At 42.3% G+C, this 18,368-nt stretch overlaps 1 protein-coding gene across 1 annotated transcript in view; it reads left to right on the plus strand.

The window, feature by feature from the left end:
- Positions 1 to 18,368, plus strand: part of LOC142209061 (uncharacterized) — a 385,129-nt gene that overhangs the window by 38,150 nt on the left and 328,611 nt on the right. The window contains exons 3-7 of the mRNA XM_075278004.1: positions 7,466 to 7,593; positions 8,913 to 9,022; positions 9,461 to 9,660; positions 9,914 to 10,156; positions 11,108 to 11,391. Coding sequence (XP_075134105.1) covers positions 7,466 to 7,593; positions 8,913 to 9,022; positions 9,461 to 9,660; positions 9,914 to 10,156; positions 11,108 to 11,391 — 965 coding nt within the window. The remainder of the gene's footprint in view (positions 1 to 7,465; positions 7,594 to 8,912; positions 9,023 to 9,460; positions 9,661 to 9,913; positions 10,157 to 11,107; positions 11,392 to 18,368) is intronic.

Below are 18,368 nucleotides of genomic sequence, written 5' to 3' on the forward strand. Positions count from 1 at the left end.
TTATACTGTATAGTAGAGGATCCTGTTATACTGTATAGTAGAGGATCATGTTATACTGTTTAGTAGAGGATTCCTGTTATACTGTATAGTAGAGGATCCTGTTATACTGTATAGTAGAGGATCCCTGTTATACTGTATAGTAGAGGATCCTGTTATACTGTGTAGTAGAGGATTCCTGTTATACTGTATAGTAGAGGATCCTGTTATACTGTATAGTAGAGGACTCCTGTTATACTGTATAGTAGAGGACTCCTGTTATACTGTATAGTAGAGGATTCCTGTTATACTGTGTAGTAGAGGATCCTGTTATACTGTATAGTAGAGGATCCTGTTATACTGTATAGTAGAGGATTCCTGTTATACTGTATAGTAGAGGACTCCTGTTATACTGTATAGTAGAGGATCATGTTATACTGTATAGTAGAGGATTCCTGTTATACTGTGTAGTAGAGGATCCTGTTATACTGTATAGTAGAGGATCCTGTTATACTGTATAGTAGAGGATCCTGTTATACTGTATAGTAGATTATCCCTGTTATACTGTATAGTAGAGGATCCTGTTATACTGTATAGTAGAGGATCCTGTTATACTGTATAGTAGAGGATCCTGTTATACTGTATAGTAGAGGATCCTGTTATACTTTATAGTAGAGGATTCCTGTTATACTGTGTAGTAGAGGATTCCTGTTATACTGTATAGTAGAGGATTCCTGTTATACTGTATAGTAGAGGACTCCTGTTATACTGTATAGTAGAGGATCCTGTTATACTGTATAGTAGAGGATCCCTGTTATACTGTATAGTAGAGGATCCTGTTATACTGTATAGTAGAGGATTCCTGTTATACTGTATAGTAGAGGATTCCTGTTACACTGTATAGTAGAGGATCCTGTTATACTGTATAGTAGAGGATCCTGTTATACTGTATAGTAGAGGATCCTGTTATACTGTAAAGTAGAGGACCCTGTTATAATGTATAGTAGAGGATCCTGTTATACTGTATAGTAGAGGATTCCTGTTATACTGTATAGTAGAGGATTCCTGTTATACTGTATAGTAGAGGATTCCTGTTACACTGTATAGTAGAGGATCCTGTTATACTGTATAGTAGAGGATCATGTTATACTGTATAGTAGAGGATTCCTGTTATACTGTATAGTAGAGGATCCTGTTATACTGTATAGTAGAGGATCCTGTTATACTGTATAGTAGAGGATTCCTGTTATACTGTATAGAAGAGGATTCCTGTTATACTGTATAGTAGAGGATCCCTGTTATACTGTATAGTAGAGGATCCTGTTATACTGTATAGTAGAGGATCCTGTTATACTGTATAGTAGAGGATCCTGTTATACTGTAAAGTAGAGGACCCTGTTATAATGTATAGTAGAGGATCCTGTTATACTGTATAGTAGAGGATTCCTGTTATACTGTATAGTAGAGGATTCCTGTTATACTGTATAGTAGAGGATTCCTGTTACACTGTATAGTAGAGGATCCTGTTATACTGTATAGTAGAGGATCATGTTATACTGTATAGTAGAGGATTCCTGTTATACTGTATAGTAGAGGATCCTGTTATACTGTATAGTAGAGGATCCTGTTATACTGTATAGTAGAGGATTCCTGTTATACTGTATAGAAGAGGATTCCTGTTATACTGTATAGTAGAGGATCCCTGTTATACTGTATAGTAGAGGATCCTGTTATACTGTATAGTAGAGAATTCCTGTTATACTGTATAGTAGAGGATTCCTGTTATACTGTATAGTAGAGGATCATATTATACTGTATAGTAGAGGATTCCTGTTATACTGTATAGAAGAGCATTCCTGTTATACTGTGTAGTAGAGGATCATGTTATACTGTATAGTAGAGGATTCCTGTTATACTGTGTAGTAGAGGATCCTGTTATACTGTATAGTAGAGGAATCTAATTATCTGATGTGTAATACTGTGTGCTGAACTGTGTATGTAATCCTGCGATGTGTGTTACTGTATGCTGAGCTGTGTATCTAATATTCTGATGTGTGCCAGTGTGTGCTGAACTGTGTATCTAATCTTTTATGTGTGATACTTTGTTGAGCTGTGTATATAGTCATCTGATGTGTGATAGTGTGCGCTGAGCTGTATGCCTAATCCTCTGATGTGTTCTGGTGTGTGCTGAGCTGTGTATATAATCCTCTGAGTGACTGTGTGTATTGCAGTTGAAATATGAGGGAAAGACTTGCAGGTTTGTATTGGCTAAGGGGGTGTCATTGTTTTAGGAATACTGTATCTCAGGAATGGTATGTCTGAGAGAGTTGAGATCATACCTAAAACCTTCCCAGACACCTGATGTATTTGTGCGCCAAATTTGGTGATTAGTCCAGTCATTTGGTTGCGCATAAAGAACAGACAGACAGACAAATAGAAACTCATTTTGAGTTTTTGAGGTTTGCATTTTGCAGAGAGAAATAAATATTTGCTGCCTTCTAGCAAATAAGACTTAATACTTGGTGGCAAAACCCTTTTTGGTAAGCACAGCACTCAGATGTTACAGTCCTATGAAAAAGTTTGGGCACCCCTATTAATCTTAATCATTTTTAGTTCTAAATATTTTGGTGTTTGCAACAGCCATTTCAGTTTGATATATCTAATAACTGATGGACACAGTAATATTTCAGGATTGAAATGAGGTTTATTGTACTAACAGAAAATGTACAATATGCAATAAACCAAAATTTGACCAGTGCAACAGAAAAGTGACATTAATATTTAGTAGATCTTCCTTTTGCAAAGATAACAGCCTCTAGTCGCTTCCTGTAGCTTTTAATCAGTTCCTGGATCCTAGATGAAGGTATTTTGGACAAACAATTCAAGTTCAGTTAAGTTAGATGGTCGCCGAGCATGGACAGCCCGCTTCAAATCATCCCACAGATGTTCAATGATATTCAGGTCTGGGGACTGGGATGGCCATTCCAGAACATTGTAATTGTTCCTCTGCATGAATGCCTGAGGATTTGGAGCGGTGTTTTGGATCATTGTCTTGCGGAAATATCCATCTCCGGCGTAACTTCAACTTCGTCACTGATTCTTGAACATTATTCTCAAGAATCTGCTGATACTGAGTGGAATCCATGTGACCCTCAACTTTAACAAGATTCCCGGTGCCGGCATTGGCCACACAGCCCCAAAGCATGATGGAACCTCCACCAAATATTACAGTGGGTAGCAAGTGTTTTTCGTGTAATGCTGTTTTTTTGGACGCCATGCATAACGCCTTTTTGTATCACCAAACAACTCAATCTTTGTTTCATCAGTCCACAGGACCTTCTTCCAAAATGAAGCTGCCTTGTCCAAATGTGCTTTTGCATACCTCAGGCAACTCTATTTGTGGCGTACGTGCAGAAACGGCTTCTTTCTCATCACTCTCTAATACAGCTTCTGATTGTGCAAAGTGCGCCGTATTGTTGACCGATGCACAGTGACACCATCTGCAGCAAGATGATGCTGCAGCTCTTTGGAGGTGGTCTGTGGATTGTCCTTGACTCTTCTCACCATTCTTCTTCTCTGCCTTTCTGATATTTTTCTTGGCCTGCCACTTCTGGGCTTAACAAGAACTGTCCCTGTGGTCTTCCATTTCCTTACTATGTTCCTCACAGTGGAAACTGACAGGTTAAATCTCTGAGACAGCTTTTTGTATCCTTCCCCTGAACAACTATGTTGAACAATCTTTGTTTTCAGATCATTTGAGAGTTGTTTTGAGTAGCCCATGATGCCACTCTTCAGAGGAGATTCAAATAGTAGAACAACTTGCAATTGGCCACCTTAAATACCTTTTCTTATGATTGGATACATCTGGCTATGAAGTTCAAAGCTCACTGAGATTACAAAAACAATTTTGTGCTTCAGTAAGTCAGTAAAAAGTAGTTAGGAGTATTCAAATCAATAAAATGATAAGGGTGCCCATACTTTTGCACCGGTCAAATTTTGGTTTAATGCATATTGCACATTTTCTGTTAGTACAATAAACCTCATTTCAATCCTGAAATATTACTGTGTCCATCAGTTATTAGATATATCAAACTGAAATGGCTGTTGCAAACACCAAAATATTTAGAACTAAAAATGATTAAGATTAATAGGGGTGCCCAAACTTTTTCATAGGACTGTATTTTGTAGTTGGTGGTGAGGTTTGTGTACATGTCTGGAGGAATTTTGGTCCAATCCTCTTTGCAGATCATCTCTAAATCATTAAGATTTACCTCTACAACATGGGCAAAACCAAAGAGCTTTCTCAGGATGTCAGGGGCAAGATCATAGACCTGCAAAAGCCTGGAATGGGCCACAAAATCATATGTAACACGCTGGATGAGAAGGAGACAACTGTTGTTGCAATAGTAAAAAAAAATGGAAGAAATACAAAATTACCATCTATTGACATTGATATGGGGCTCCATACAATATCTCACCTCATAGGGTATCCTTGATCATGAGGAAGGTGAGAGATCAGCCTAAAAGTACACGGTGGGAACTTGTTAATGATCTCAAGGCAGCTGGGACCACAGTCACCAAGAAAACCATTGGTAACACATTGAAATCCTGCAGTGCCTGCAAGGTCCCCCTGCTGAAGAAAGCCCATGTGCAAGCCCATCTGAAGTTTGCTAGAAAACACCTGGATGATTCTGAGAGTAATTGGGAGAAGGTGCCGTGGTCAGATGAGACAAAAATTGATCTCCTTGGCATTAACTCAACTCGCTGTGTTTGGAGAAAGAAAAATGCTGCCTATGAGCCAAAGAACACCGACCTCACTGCCAAGCATGGAGGGGGAGACATTATGTTTTGGGAGTGTTTCTCGCTAAGGGTACAAGACTACTTCACCGCATCAATGGAGAATGGATGGAGCCATGTACCATAAAATCCTCAGTGACAACCTCCTTCCTTCCGCCAGGACATGAAAAATGGGTCATAGTTGGGACAATGACCCAAAACATACAGCCAAGGCAACAAAGGAGTGGCTAAAAAAAAAAAAAGACCATTTAGGTCATGGAGTTGCCCAGCCAGTCTCCAGACCTTAAAGAGGTTTTCCGAGCACAATTTTTTATATATATATATTTTTTTTTTATAAAGGTCTGTTACTGCTAGTGATGGGTTAATAAATAAACCTATATACCTTTAGCAGTGTTTGGAGTGATTTCTGGGGTCTCTGTTTGCTGCTGCATCCTCTGTGTTTCTCTACATGCTGCTACCTTCCTGCTGTGCAGTTTCCTTTGTAGCTGCTGCACTAACTCCCTCTCACTCAGCCCCCTCCTCTTTCACTCCATTACAAAACCCCCCATCTCGCTAAGCCTAGCCCCTCTCATCCTCACTAGCAATCCCATCCATTACTTGCCCCTCCCACCCTCACTAGCGATCCCACCCATTACTTGCCCCTCCCAGCCTGCCCTGTCTTTCTTTATCCTAGCGATCCCGCCCATTACTAGCCCTTCCCACCTTCCCTGTCTCTCTGGCTACCCCATTTCGCCCTCTTCTAGAAGGCAGGAAGAAGGGTAGGACCCATTTCTTGGACACAGGAAGGCTTGGTAATTATTACAGGGGATAGGAGAGGGGGGAGAGTGATGGTGATGTTTCGTTTCAGAAGCGGTGAAATGGAACATCACCGGATTACAGAAAGTGTCCCTGGAGTGGTCACATGACATTATATGGGTAATTATACATTTTTGAAGTAAATTAGAAGTTAGATGGGGGAGGGAGTTTAGTTTAGAGGATAATTATTAGTTTATCCTGGACAACCCTTTTAATCCCAAAGAATATTTATGGAGGAGCTGAAGATCCGAGTGGTCGAGCGACAGCCTCAAAATCTTAATGATTAGAGATGACCTGCAAAGAGGAGCCGACCAAGATTCCTCCTCACATGTCTGACATGTGCAAACCTCATCCTCACCTCCAAACCTCTGACTGCTGTGTGGCCAACAAGGGATTTACCACCAAGTATTAAATCTTGTTTGCCAGAGGGGGCACATACTTATTTTTTTCACTGTACATACCATACATACATACCATATATACGTACATTTTATACATACATACTGTGAAGGTAGTCTGAAGTCAGACTACAAAAGATACGCAAAATCACAGCTGCAAAATAGCGCTGCGTATACGATCCCGGCTCCCATTGAAATCAATGGGAGCGTATACAGCCCGCAAAAGCTCCCACGGCGTAAATGTGCCAGAATACAAAATACATTGTGTGAATGCACCCTACCCTGTTTTTCTCTAAGCCGTATCATTCCCCGGCTGTCACTAAGGTTGAGCCGATCTTGACTTTTCAGGATCGATTTTGAAATCCAATTTCCGATCATTTTTCATTCGAACCTGATCTCGATCCCAATTCCGATCCCAATGCAAGTCAATGGGCTTTTTTTACTATTCGGAGATTGGATTTTAAAAACAATCCTATTCACTATACAGCATGGAATCTAACAAGTGAACGCTTTAATTGTTGGAATCCGCGCTGTGTAGTGATTTTTTTTTAATCCTCTGGCTACTTAGTCCCCCCTGGTGTCCACTTACCTGCAGAGATGGCTGGTCCAGTGCCCAGTGTTCTCGTTCTTCTTCGCCTCGCTGCCCCCGCCTCCCAGGTTAGGAGAGTGTGGGAGCGTTAGGAGAGTGTGGGCGGGTACTGGGAGGAGAGATGTCACATCTCCCCACCCTGTACCCGCCCACACTCTTCTAAGCCACAAGCCCCGCCTTCTTCCTAGCTCTTTAACACTAACCTGGGAGGCAGGGGCAGCGAGGTGAAGAAAAATGAGAACACCTGGCACCAGACCAGCCATCTCTGCAGGTAAGTAGCTACTAGAGATGTTAGCTAGTCTCCCATTAGAATGAATGGACACAGCCAGCGCGCAGGGGGTTAAGGCTGTGTGCCGGCTGCTTCCCCTCATTCCTATGGAACCGCAGCGGAGCCTTCACACTGAGTATACACTCCGCTCAAAATGAGCGGAGCGTATACTCAGTGTGAAGGCTAACATTGTTAGCTTTTCCCACTATGCTTGGCCAGTAGCAAAGCATTGTGGGAAATAATCACCGATCCCGATCCCACCTAAAAAGATCGTGTTTGGAATTCCGATTGCGATCGTGAAATTTTCTTTTCCGAACACGATTGCTCAACCCTAAGTGTCACCAGTATTGGTTCAGGGTCCAAGCTGAACTAACTTAACAGAATCAAGAGAAAAACTATACTCTAGCTGCAATTATTACACGTAAAGGGGATAGACAGACTGGATATACATTTCATATTGATTTCCCCATCAATACCTTACATACATACTATACATACATACTATACTATACATACATACATACCTTACATACATACATTTACCTTTCCTGGTCATGGCCATCACGACTGTTGACAATGGGCACTGCCTTCTCTCTCTTCTTGCTCAATTCCTATCACCTATATACGTATCTGTCCATACAGGGTTTTCGTTGGGATCGACAGTCCAGTCTATGACTAAAGGTATCTGGATGTGGTGCGTTCCCCACCCTGTGACACCTGATCACACCCTCGTACTGCTGGATACAGAAGGACTGGGCGATGTGGAGAAGGTCAGTAGAGATATTCATGTAGCCAGAGCTGTCAGTATTAGAGTTGAGCCGATCTTGAGATTTCAGGATTTTAAAATTTGATTTCCAATCATTTTCCATTCGATCCCGATCCCAATTCTGATCCCAATGCAAGTCAATGGGATTTTTTTAATAATCGAAGATTGGATTTTAAAAACAATCCTGTTCACTACACAGCATGGAGTCTAAAAATGGAACGCTTTAATTGTTATACCCCACGCTGTGTAATCATTAAAAAAATCTTCTGGCTACTTAGTCCCCCCTTGGTGTCCACTTACCTGCACAGATCCGCTGTCACTGGTCCAGTCCCTGCTGTTCTCGCTCCTCTTCTCACTACCCCCACCTCCCAGGTTAGTGTTACAGACCTAGGAAGAAGGCGGGGCTTGTGGCTTAGGAGAGTGTGGGCGGGTACAGGGTGGGGAGACATGAGTGCATCACCTATCTCCCACCCATGTTAGACAACCTTTATATCCTGAATGAGTACCGTTGTATATAGTTGCACATTGTATGCTGGTTACATTATAATGTATGGACTAATGCCTGCAGTATTGCCCTGTGGTCGATGCCCTGTTCCCCCCTATTGTAACTCCATGGACTTTGTTGGAGACTTGTTGGTAGGATGAAGTTTTGCACAGGAAGGTTTGATGCGGTGATGTTAGTTACTTAGGCACCAAGGATGGGTGAAAAGCAGAGATGCCGGGATAGGATCTGTCACCATCCTCGCCAGAGAACTTTCTGCCGGAGCCGACCTCATCCACACTCCTCACCATAGATGGGAGAAAAATGCGCAGTAGAGCGCTCCTGGGGATTGCAAAATCACGGCCACAAAATAGCGCCAAGTATACGATCCCGGCTCCCATTGAAATCAATGGGAGCGTATACGGCTCGCAAAAGCTCCCGCGGCATAGACGTGCCAGATTATGAGCCAAAGGACATCGGATGAACCCTCCCATTGTGTGAACCCTCCTAGTGGCGGATCCTCCTTACCTGCTGACCCCCACTTACAGTGCTCTACACCGTGCACACAACAATAATCAGCTTTGGCGCTAAAGTATAGGATTACTATTTCCATTATTAAGGGCTCTGCAATTCTTCACCTGTTGCAGCCTAATCCCAGAGGATCCTGGACATTTCTGACTTCATTGAGTTGCCTGCTTCCACTTGCTCAGGACTGGATTCTGATATTCACTTGGGGGGATCAGGGAGGTCTGGGTGTAAAAGTTTCTATAAGTTGAACAATGTCTCACTCCTGTGTGTTGTGGATTCAGATCAATTCTTACAATTCCTTTATTGTATTTCAGGGAAACAGCGAGAATGACTCCTGGATCTTCGCCCTGGCGGTTCTCCTCAGCAGCACCCTGGTGTTTAACAGTGTGGGGACCATTGACCAGCAGGCCATGGAGCAGCTCCAGTATCCTTTACACCAACATGTTATGTAGGAAGTATCTAATGCCCTATATCAGAGTATACATGCAGACAAAATGGTATTAGTAAGAAGACATGGCTGTGGTATCATCTACACTGCGGAGATCGAGCATGGAGCCTGTACAGTGTAAGACAGAGCGATGGCGGCTCCATATTACAGGGCTGCAGACTTCCAGCTAGTCAAGCCTATCAAGGGGGCATAGCCTATAGAGGGGGATAGCCCATATACTGGGGGATAAGCTATAGGGGGAGGGGGATAGCCATTAGACAGGGGATAAGCTAAGGAGGGGAGATAGCCTATAGACGGGGGATAAGCTATATGGGGGAGGGGGGATAGCCTATAGAACCGGGATAAGATATATGGTGGAGGGGGATAGCCCATAGATGGGGATAAGCAGATCTTTTACTCCTTAACTTTTCCTAGATATGTCACTAACCTTACTGAGAAAATAAAGGTGAAATCTCCTAAGCAGGAGGAAGATTTTGAGGACGATTCCTCCGAGTTCAAGAGATTTTTCCCGTCCTTCGTCTGGTGCGTCCGAGATTTCAATCTTAAACTGCAACTGGATGGGAAGGAAATCACCGAAGATGAATATCTGAAAAACGCCCTGAAGCTGAAGCCAGGTATGCATGTGACTCTGAGGTACTGACCCTGGCCATGGCTTGTATTACGCTGTGGACCTACAATGCTGCCGCCGGCTCCTCTCCAATCTGCTGCAGCAAAAATCCCAGAAATATAATGACTGCTGTAAAATCGACTTCTGTCTAAATCCGTAATTCCAGAACATTATCAATGGGGCAATGTTAGGACTAGGTGGGAGTCAGCACAGGCTGGAGGTCTATACTATGTACAATTACCATTCTTATCTATTTGTAGGCACAAGTAGGACCATAGCAAATTACAACCTCCCCCGGGAATGTATCCGCAATTACTTCAATTCCCACAAGTGTTTTGTGTTTGAGCGGCCGGCATCTACGAATGATCTCCAGAACCTGGACAATGTGGAGGAGTCTCAGCTGGATCCTAGATTTATAGAACAGACAAAGAAATTCTGTAAATACATCTATGAGAACAGTCAAGTGAAATCCTTATCGGGAGGATACACGATCACCGGGAGAGGTAAGTCCTCAGTCTGGGGTGTGACCGGGAGAGGCAAGCCCTCACTCTGGGGTGTGACCGGGAGAGGTAAGTCCTCACTCTGGGGTGTGACCGGAATAGGCAAGTCCTCACTATGGGGTGTGACCGGTATAGGCGAGTCCTCACTCTGGGGTATGACTGAGAGAGGCAAGTCCTCACTCTGGGGTGTGACCGGAATAGGCGAGTCCTCACTCTGGGGTATGACTGGGAGAGGCAAGTCCTCACTCTGGGGTGTGACCGGGAGAGGCAAGTCCTCACTCTGGGGTATGACTGGAATAGGCAAGTTCTCACTCTGGGGTATGACTGGGAGAGGCAAGTCCTCACTCTGGGGTGTGACTGGGAGAGGCAAGTCCTCACTCTGGGGTATGACCAGGAGAGGCAAGTCCTCACTCTGGGGTATGACTGGGAGAGGCAAGCCCTCACTCTGGGGTTTGACCAGGAGAGGCAAGTCCTCACTCTGGGGTGTGACCGGAATAGGCAAGTCCTCACTCTGAGGTATGACCGGGAGAGGCAAGCCCTCACTTTGGGGTGTGACTGGGAGAGGCAAGTCCTCACTCTGGGGTATGACCGGGAGAGGCAAGTCCTCACTCTGGGGTATGACCGGGAGAGGCAAGTCCTCACTCTGGGGTGTGACCAGGAGAGGCAAGTCCTCACTCTGGGGTGTGACTGGGAGAGGCAAGTCCTCACTCTGGGGTGTGACCAGGAGAGGTAAGTCCCCACTCTGGGGTATGACTGGGAGAGGCAAGTCCTCACTCTGGGGTATGACATAGCATTTCTCTGCATCATCTTCGGCTCTTCATTAACATTATCCTTATTAATGTTTTTTTTGTAAATAACATGGACATGACAAGGATATATAAACCTGGTGGTACAGACACAAAGAAAACATTCTATAGTGCATGAAAATAAATCCTTATTCTTCTCTCTTATTAGGTCTTGGAGATGTCACAGTCTCCTACGTGGAGTCCATTCGTAGCGGGTCCATTCCTTCATTGGAAAATGCTGTTGTTGCTTTGGCAAAAATTGAGAATTCTCGAGCCAAAGAAGAAGCTTTATCTAAGTACGAGGAGATGATGAACCAACGTGGAAGTAAATTTCCAACACAGACACACGAGGAGTTTCTACACCTGGACAAGGAATGTCACTCACAAGCCTTGAAGGTCTTCATGGATCTTTCCTTCAAGGATGAAAATCAAGAATTCCAAAATAAACTACAAGTAAGTAAAGTGATAAAAATTAATTTGAAGCAAATTTTCCAGGATTTCCCCCATGACTGGACCACAATAGGAGTTACACCTTGACTTCTGTAGGGACAGGAACACAGAGAGGATAAAAGCCTTCCCGTCTCTTCCATAGCGGAGTTCTTTTATTGTCACTACAAAGGACAGGTGCAGAGACGTTACCTATCCTGGGGACTGGGGGATCGATTGGAGGGGGGTCTTAACTCTTCTTCCTCTTCCATCCTCACATTACCACCCCACAGTGGAAGTATCCCTTAAAGAAGAGAGGTTGACGACTTGTAAATGATCTTTGGCATTGTGGTGTCTGATATGATTCTCCCCAGATAATAGATGGAAATATGGACATCAATGATAGCAGTATGGTTGAGGTATATTGATGATATAAAGGAACATCTGATCAATTTTGGCAGTTCACTGCCAGCATTGATAGTGGTACCATTAATAGGGTTGAGTGATCGGGTTCGGAAAAGATTGGATTCCAATCGGCAATTGAGCAAATTTCATGATCGCATTCGGAATTCCGATCCCGATCTTTTCTGGTGGGATCAAGGTCAGAGGTTAACTCAACATCTGATCAACCCCATTCATGTACTGTATATATCATGAATAGGGTTGAGCGATCGGGTTCGGAAAAGATCGGATCTCGATTGGCGATCTAGCAAATTTCACGATCGGGATAGGCTGGAAAATGATCGGAAATTGGATTTTTAAATTGATCCTGAAATCTCAAGACTAACCATTAATTTTATTGATCTGACTATCAATATGGCGAGGGATGGATGCGTTATAACCTCTGTAAATCGAAAAGTAAGTCATCAGCGGATTCAGTACAATACTCCTCCTTATAAAAACACAAGCAAATTCTCAAAACAATGACTTGGGTAAGAACCTACCTCTCAGGCACCAATTGTCTGTTTCTGGTTGGAGTTGTTCTTTAATATTTCTCACTTGTAGATGTCACTGGGACAAAAAACAGCAGAGTACATGCGAAAAAATGAAGAGGCGTCGGAGAGAAAGTGCAGAGTCTTACTGGAGGAGCTGAGTGCGGGGCTGGAGGAAGGAATAAGGGACGAAAAGTTCTTTGTGCCCGGGGGGTATAAGATGTACATCGAAGAGAAGAAGTCATTGGAGGTCAATTATCTAAAGGCTGAAGGGAAAGGGGTGAAGGTAAGAGGAATGATCCCAACCACCTCTGTATTCTTTCATGTAATAAGTACAATAGACAGGGACCGTGGTAGACAAACAAAATTAAAAGCCTCAAATGCTGATATATCAACAACGCCATCATATTTCCAGTGGCAGCCCCCTATAATACCCCCCCCCCCCTTTCTGCAATCGACCAAACTCGAAATATACAAAATGGGGTAGGGTGAGTTACTCCAAACCAAAGGGACGTATAAAATGATCAATTCTTACTCATACACAGCCAAGCAGTCCCTCCTGGAGCTGCCATGGCAGAGCGGCCTCCCACAACATAGGCTGATACGCGATGTTTCCACCCATTGGAATTCAACCCTCCATATGTTGGATTGACTCAATGAAGAAAGAATATAAGCGGACAGAGGTACTCCCATGTGTAACTTAAACATTAGTCAGCGGCAGTTCCTACGTGACACCTGCCGTTTGCTCGCTCCCTTTGAGGAGGCCACTTTGTTAGTCAGTCACCAGGACTACGGGATGAGCAACGTCATTCCACTGATTCACATCCTGAAAAAGATGCTTTTCAATCTGGCTGGTCAAGGCACTGGAGATGTGGCACCAACATCTAGTGCTCACATGAGCCCTATGGGGGTAAATTGGAGGAGGAGGAGGACATGGGAGCACAAACAATGTCTAGCCAAATGGGTGGAGAGGAAGAGCAGGACCAACCAGAACAGCATGAGGGAGATGACCTAGACACAATGTGGCAGTATGCAGTGAAGATGGATGCAGCCAGTCCCTTGGAGTCACTTACACAAATGGCCCAATGCACGCTCAATTGCTCGTTCAGTGGCAGTCGAATTGTCACCATTCAGTAGAAGGATGACTGCTGGCTCTTGAACATGTTAGACTCTCGCTACTGGGGAATAATGTCAGAATAGCCTTAAGAAAGTCTATTTGTCTCCTACCTTTCTTTTTCTTTTCTGTGCCGCCATTCGCCTACAATCCCGGTTCTTATCAGTATGTAAATGAGTTATTTCACAGCACTGAGGGCGTCCCCAATGCTGCGAGAGAACTCTCTCCAGCGCCGCCTCCATCTTCGTCAGGAGCATCATCTTCCTCCTCTTCTTCCGGCGGTGGGTTATAACTTCTAGGCCTCAGGCCTTGGGCAGAGCAGACTGCGTATCCCCACAGGCCATGAGAAAATGGCCGCTCGCACAGTATTGTAAGCGCCTATTTTCTCGTAGCCTGTGGACATGCATAGTCTGCTCTGCCCAAGGCCTGAGTCCTAGAAGTTACAACCCACTGCTGGAAGAAGAGGAGGAAGATGATGCTCTTGACGAAGATGGAGGTGGTGCTGGAGAGAATTCTCTTGCAGCATTGGGGGCGCCCCCAGTGCTGCAAAAGAACTCATTTGCATACTGACAAGAATCGGAATTTTAGGCGAATGGCGGCAGGAGACGAATAGCCTTTCTTAAGGCTATTCCGACATGTTATTCATAAAAAAAGGGTTTCTATGATAGGATCCCTTTAATCTTTTTTGGGGTAGTTTGTAAGGTTTACATCTGGTATTTCTCTTATTGTGTTTGTGACTAGAGAATAGTGTAATCGTGGTGCAGGTTTGGTGCAATTCGGTGCATGTAGTTTGAGCCAATATTTCTTCTAACTTGATAGTCATATGGCAGCGGCTTCTCAGATAAAAGTGATGTGGCTTAAATGCAGCAAAATCATGTTTCAAGTCTCAAAATAAGTCAGATTTCTAATCCGGCATCAACCAACGTCACAAATCTGCCGCATTCTCAGTCTGCGTTTGCACTGTCTGACGATGAGTAAATCTTGGCCGTGTTGGACAGGCTCAGTCCTTAGTCAGGGCTCCTTGAGTATTCTGTACATGATTACGTCTGCTTTACAGTATCTTATATCTGTGTGACTGTTTCATCTCACCACAGTCTCTGGAAGTCTTGCAAGAATTCCTCAAAGAAAAGGAGAAGATGGAAAAAGCCATCTTGACATCCGATAAAAAAATTGAAAAAAAGGAAAAGGAATTGGCTGGTAAGATCGCAGTGAAGCTGAAAGAAACCCTGCAAACCAGGGAAGCAAAGACAAACTCTGTAACACTCTGGTTGGGTATAGACATAATGATACAACCAAACACCAACACCAACCACTAAACCAAACAATACACCAATGAACCAAAAACTGTCAGGACTCCTAGGACTATATATATCTATAATACATAGTGTATGACACTGTCAGGGCTCCTAGGACTTTATATACCTATAATGCATAGTGTATGACACTGTCAGGGCTCCTAGGACTATATATATATCTATAATACATAGTGTATGACACTGTCAGGACTCCTAGGACTATATATATCTATAATACATAGTGTATGACACTGTCAGGGCTCCTAGGACTATATATATCTATAATGCATAGTGTATGACACTGTCAGGGCTCCTAGGACTATATATATATCTATAATACATAGTGTATGACACTGTCAGGACTCCTAGGACTATATATATCTATAATACATAGTGTATGACACTGTCAGGACTCCTAGGACTATATATATCTATAATGCATAGTGTATGACACTGTCAGGGCTCCTAGGACTATATATATCTATAATACATAGTGTATGACACTGTCAGGGCTCCTAGGACTTTATATATCTATAATACATAGTGTATGACACTGTCAGGGCTCCTAGGACTATATATATCTATAATACATAGTGTATGACACTGTCAGGACTCCTAGGACTATATATATGTATAATACATAGTGTATGACACTGTCAGGACTCCTAGGACTATATATATATCTATAATACATAGTGTATGACACTGTCAGGGCTCCTAGGACTATATATACATCTATAATACATAGTGTATGACACTGTCAGGGCTCCTAGGACTATATATATCTATAATACATAGTGTATGACACTGTCAGGGCTCCTAGGACTATATATATCTATAATACATAGTGTATGACACTGTCAGGACTCCTAGGACTATATATATATCTATAATACATAGTGTATGACACTGTCAGGGCTCCTAGGACTATATATATATCTATAATACATAGTGTATGACACTGTCAGGACTCCTAGGACTATATATATCTATAATACATAGTGTATGACACTGTCAGGACTCCTGGGACTATATATATCTATAATACATAGTGTATGACACTGTCAGGACTCCTGGGACTATATATATCTATAATACATAGTGTATGACACTGTCAGGGCTCCTAGGACTATATATATCTATAATACATAATGTATGACACTGTCAGGGCTCATAGGACTATATATATCTATAATACATAGTGTATGACACTGTCAGGGCTCCTAGGACTATATATATATATATCTATAATACATAGTGTATGACACTGTCAGGGCTCCTAGGACTATATATATCTATAATACATAGTGTATGACACTGTCAGGACTCCTAGGACTATATATATCTGTAATACATAGTGTATGACACTGTCAGGACTCCTAGGACTATATATATCTATAATACATAGTGTATGACACTGTCAGGGCTCCTAGGACTATATATATATCTATAATACATAGTGTATGACACTGTCAGGGCTCCTAGGACTATATATACATCTATAATACATAGTGTATGACACTGTCAGGACTCCTAGGACTATATGTATCTATAATACATAGTGTATGACACTGTCAGGACTCCTAGGACTATATATATCTATAATACATAATGTATGACACTGTCAGGGCTCCTAGGACTATATATATCTATAATACATAGTGTATGACACTGTCAGGACTCCTAGGACTATATATATCTATAATACATAATGTATGACACTGTCAGGGCTCCTAGGACTATATATATATATCTATAATACATAGTGTATTACACTGTCAGGGCTCCTAGGACTATATATATCTATAATACATAGTGTATGACACTGTCAGGGCTCCTAGGACTATATACATCTATAATACATAGTGTATGACACTGTCAGGACTCCTAGGACTATATGTATCTATAATACGTAGTGTATGACACTGTCAGGGCTCCTAGGACTATATATATCTATAATACATAATGTATGACACTGTCAGGGCTCCTAGGACTATATATATCTATAATACATAGTGTATGACACTGTCAGGGCTCCTAGGACTATATATATATCTATAATACATAGTGTATGACACTGTCAGGGCTCCTAGGACTATATATATCTATAATACATAGTGTATGACACTGTCAGGACTCCTAGGACTATATATATCTGTAATACATAGTGTATGACACTGTCAGGACTCCTAGGACTATATATATCTATAATACATAGTGTATGACACTGTCAGGGCTCCTAGGACTATATATATATCTATAATACATAGTGTATGACACTGTCAGGGCTCCTAGGACTATATATACATCTATAATACATAGTGTATGACACTGTCAGGACTCCTAGGACTATATGTATCTATAATACATAGTGTATGACACTGTCAGGGCTCCTAGGACTATATATATCTATAATACATAGTGTATGACACTGTCAGGGCTCCTAGGACTATATATATCTATAATACATAGTGTATGACACTGTCAGGACTCCTAGGACTATATATATCTATAATACATAGTGTATGACACTGTCAGGACTCCTAGGACTATATATATCTATAATACATAATGTATGACACTGTCAGGGCTCCTAGGACTATATATATCTATAATACATAGTGTATGACACTGTCAGGGCTCCTAGGACTATATATATATCTATAATACATAGTGTATGACACTGTCAGGACTCCTAGGACTATATATATCTATAATACATAATGTATGACACTGTCAGGGCTCCTAGGACTATATATATATCTATAATACATAGTGTATTACACTGTCAGGGCTCCTAGGACTATATATATCTATAATACATAGTGTATGACACTGTCAGGGCTCCTAGGACTATATATGCAGATATAGTTCCCATACACATCACCCACACAGGGGCCACACCATGTGTACTCATATTAGACCTCTACACATCTGTATCTTTATCACTGTATACTGATACATAAATGTTCCTAATATGCAATGTCTATTGACTTCTCCAGAGCAGAGATCACAGGCAGAAGCAGCTGCACGAGACAAGGAGATCTTGGCAAAGAAAAATGAGGACCTTGAGAAGAACCTGGACAATGAAAAGGAAAGTTATAAGATGCATATGGAGATGCTGGAGAAGAAGATGGGAGAAGAAAGGGAGAAGCTGAAGGAAGAAAATGATAGACTGATAAAGGAGAAGCTGGAGGTAATAGAGGACATGGCACTGACCAGAGCTCGGGGATATTTGGGTAATTCCCTGGATTCCTATGTTTTAAGAAACACTGTGTACTCTGCTATGTATTATCTTCTAAAAAAAGCGGGGGAAGGGCACTGACAACTGTTCTGTACATATTACTGACATATAAAACAGTGGTTGTCAGTTGTGACAACTTCCAATTCCTGTTGGTTACATCTTAGTATCAATTGTAAGATTTTCTGCGAATGGTCTAAATGTAATTGCTTCCACTTCTCCAAAATAAAACCCATCATCCTGATATAGCGCTGGCTCTTTAAAATTTCCTAGGCCCCGTGGGACTCTTCCATTACTTTCATAGGATTGCAATGAATTAACCGTCCAAAATATTCTCCCTTCTTTCTCAGCCAGTTGCATTACTTTAGATTACAAACTTTGGGTGCTCAAAACTTGCAAATGATCCTGTGTGTTACAGTGTG

Source organism: Leptodactylus fuscus, chromosome 6 (assembly GCF_031893055.1).
Source record: "Leptodactylus fuscus isolate aLepFus1 chromosome 6, aLepFus1.hap2, whole genome shotgun sequence".
Taxonomy (NCBI): domain Eukaryota; kingdom Metazoa; phylum Chordata; class Amphibia; order Anura; family Leptodactylidae; genus Leptodactylus; species Leptodactylus fuscus.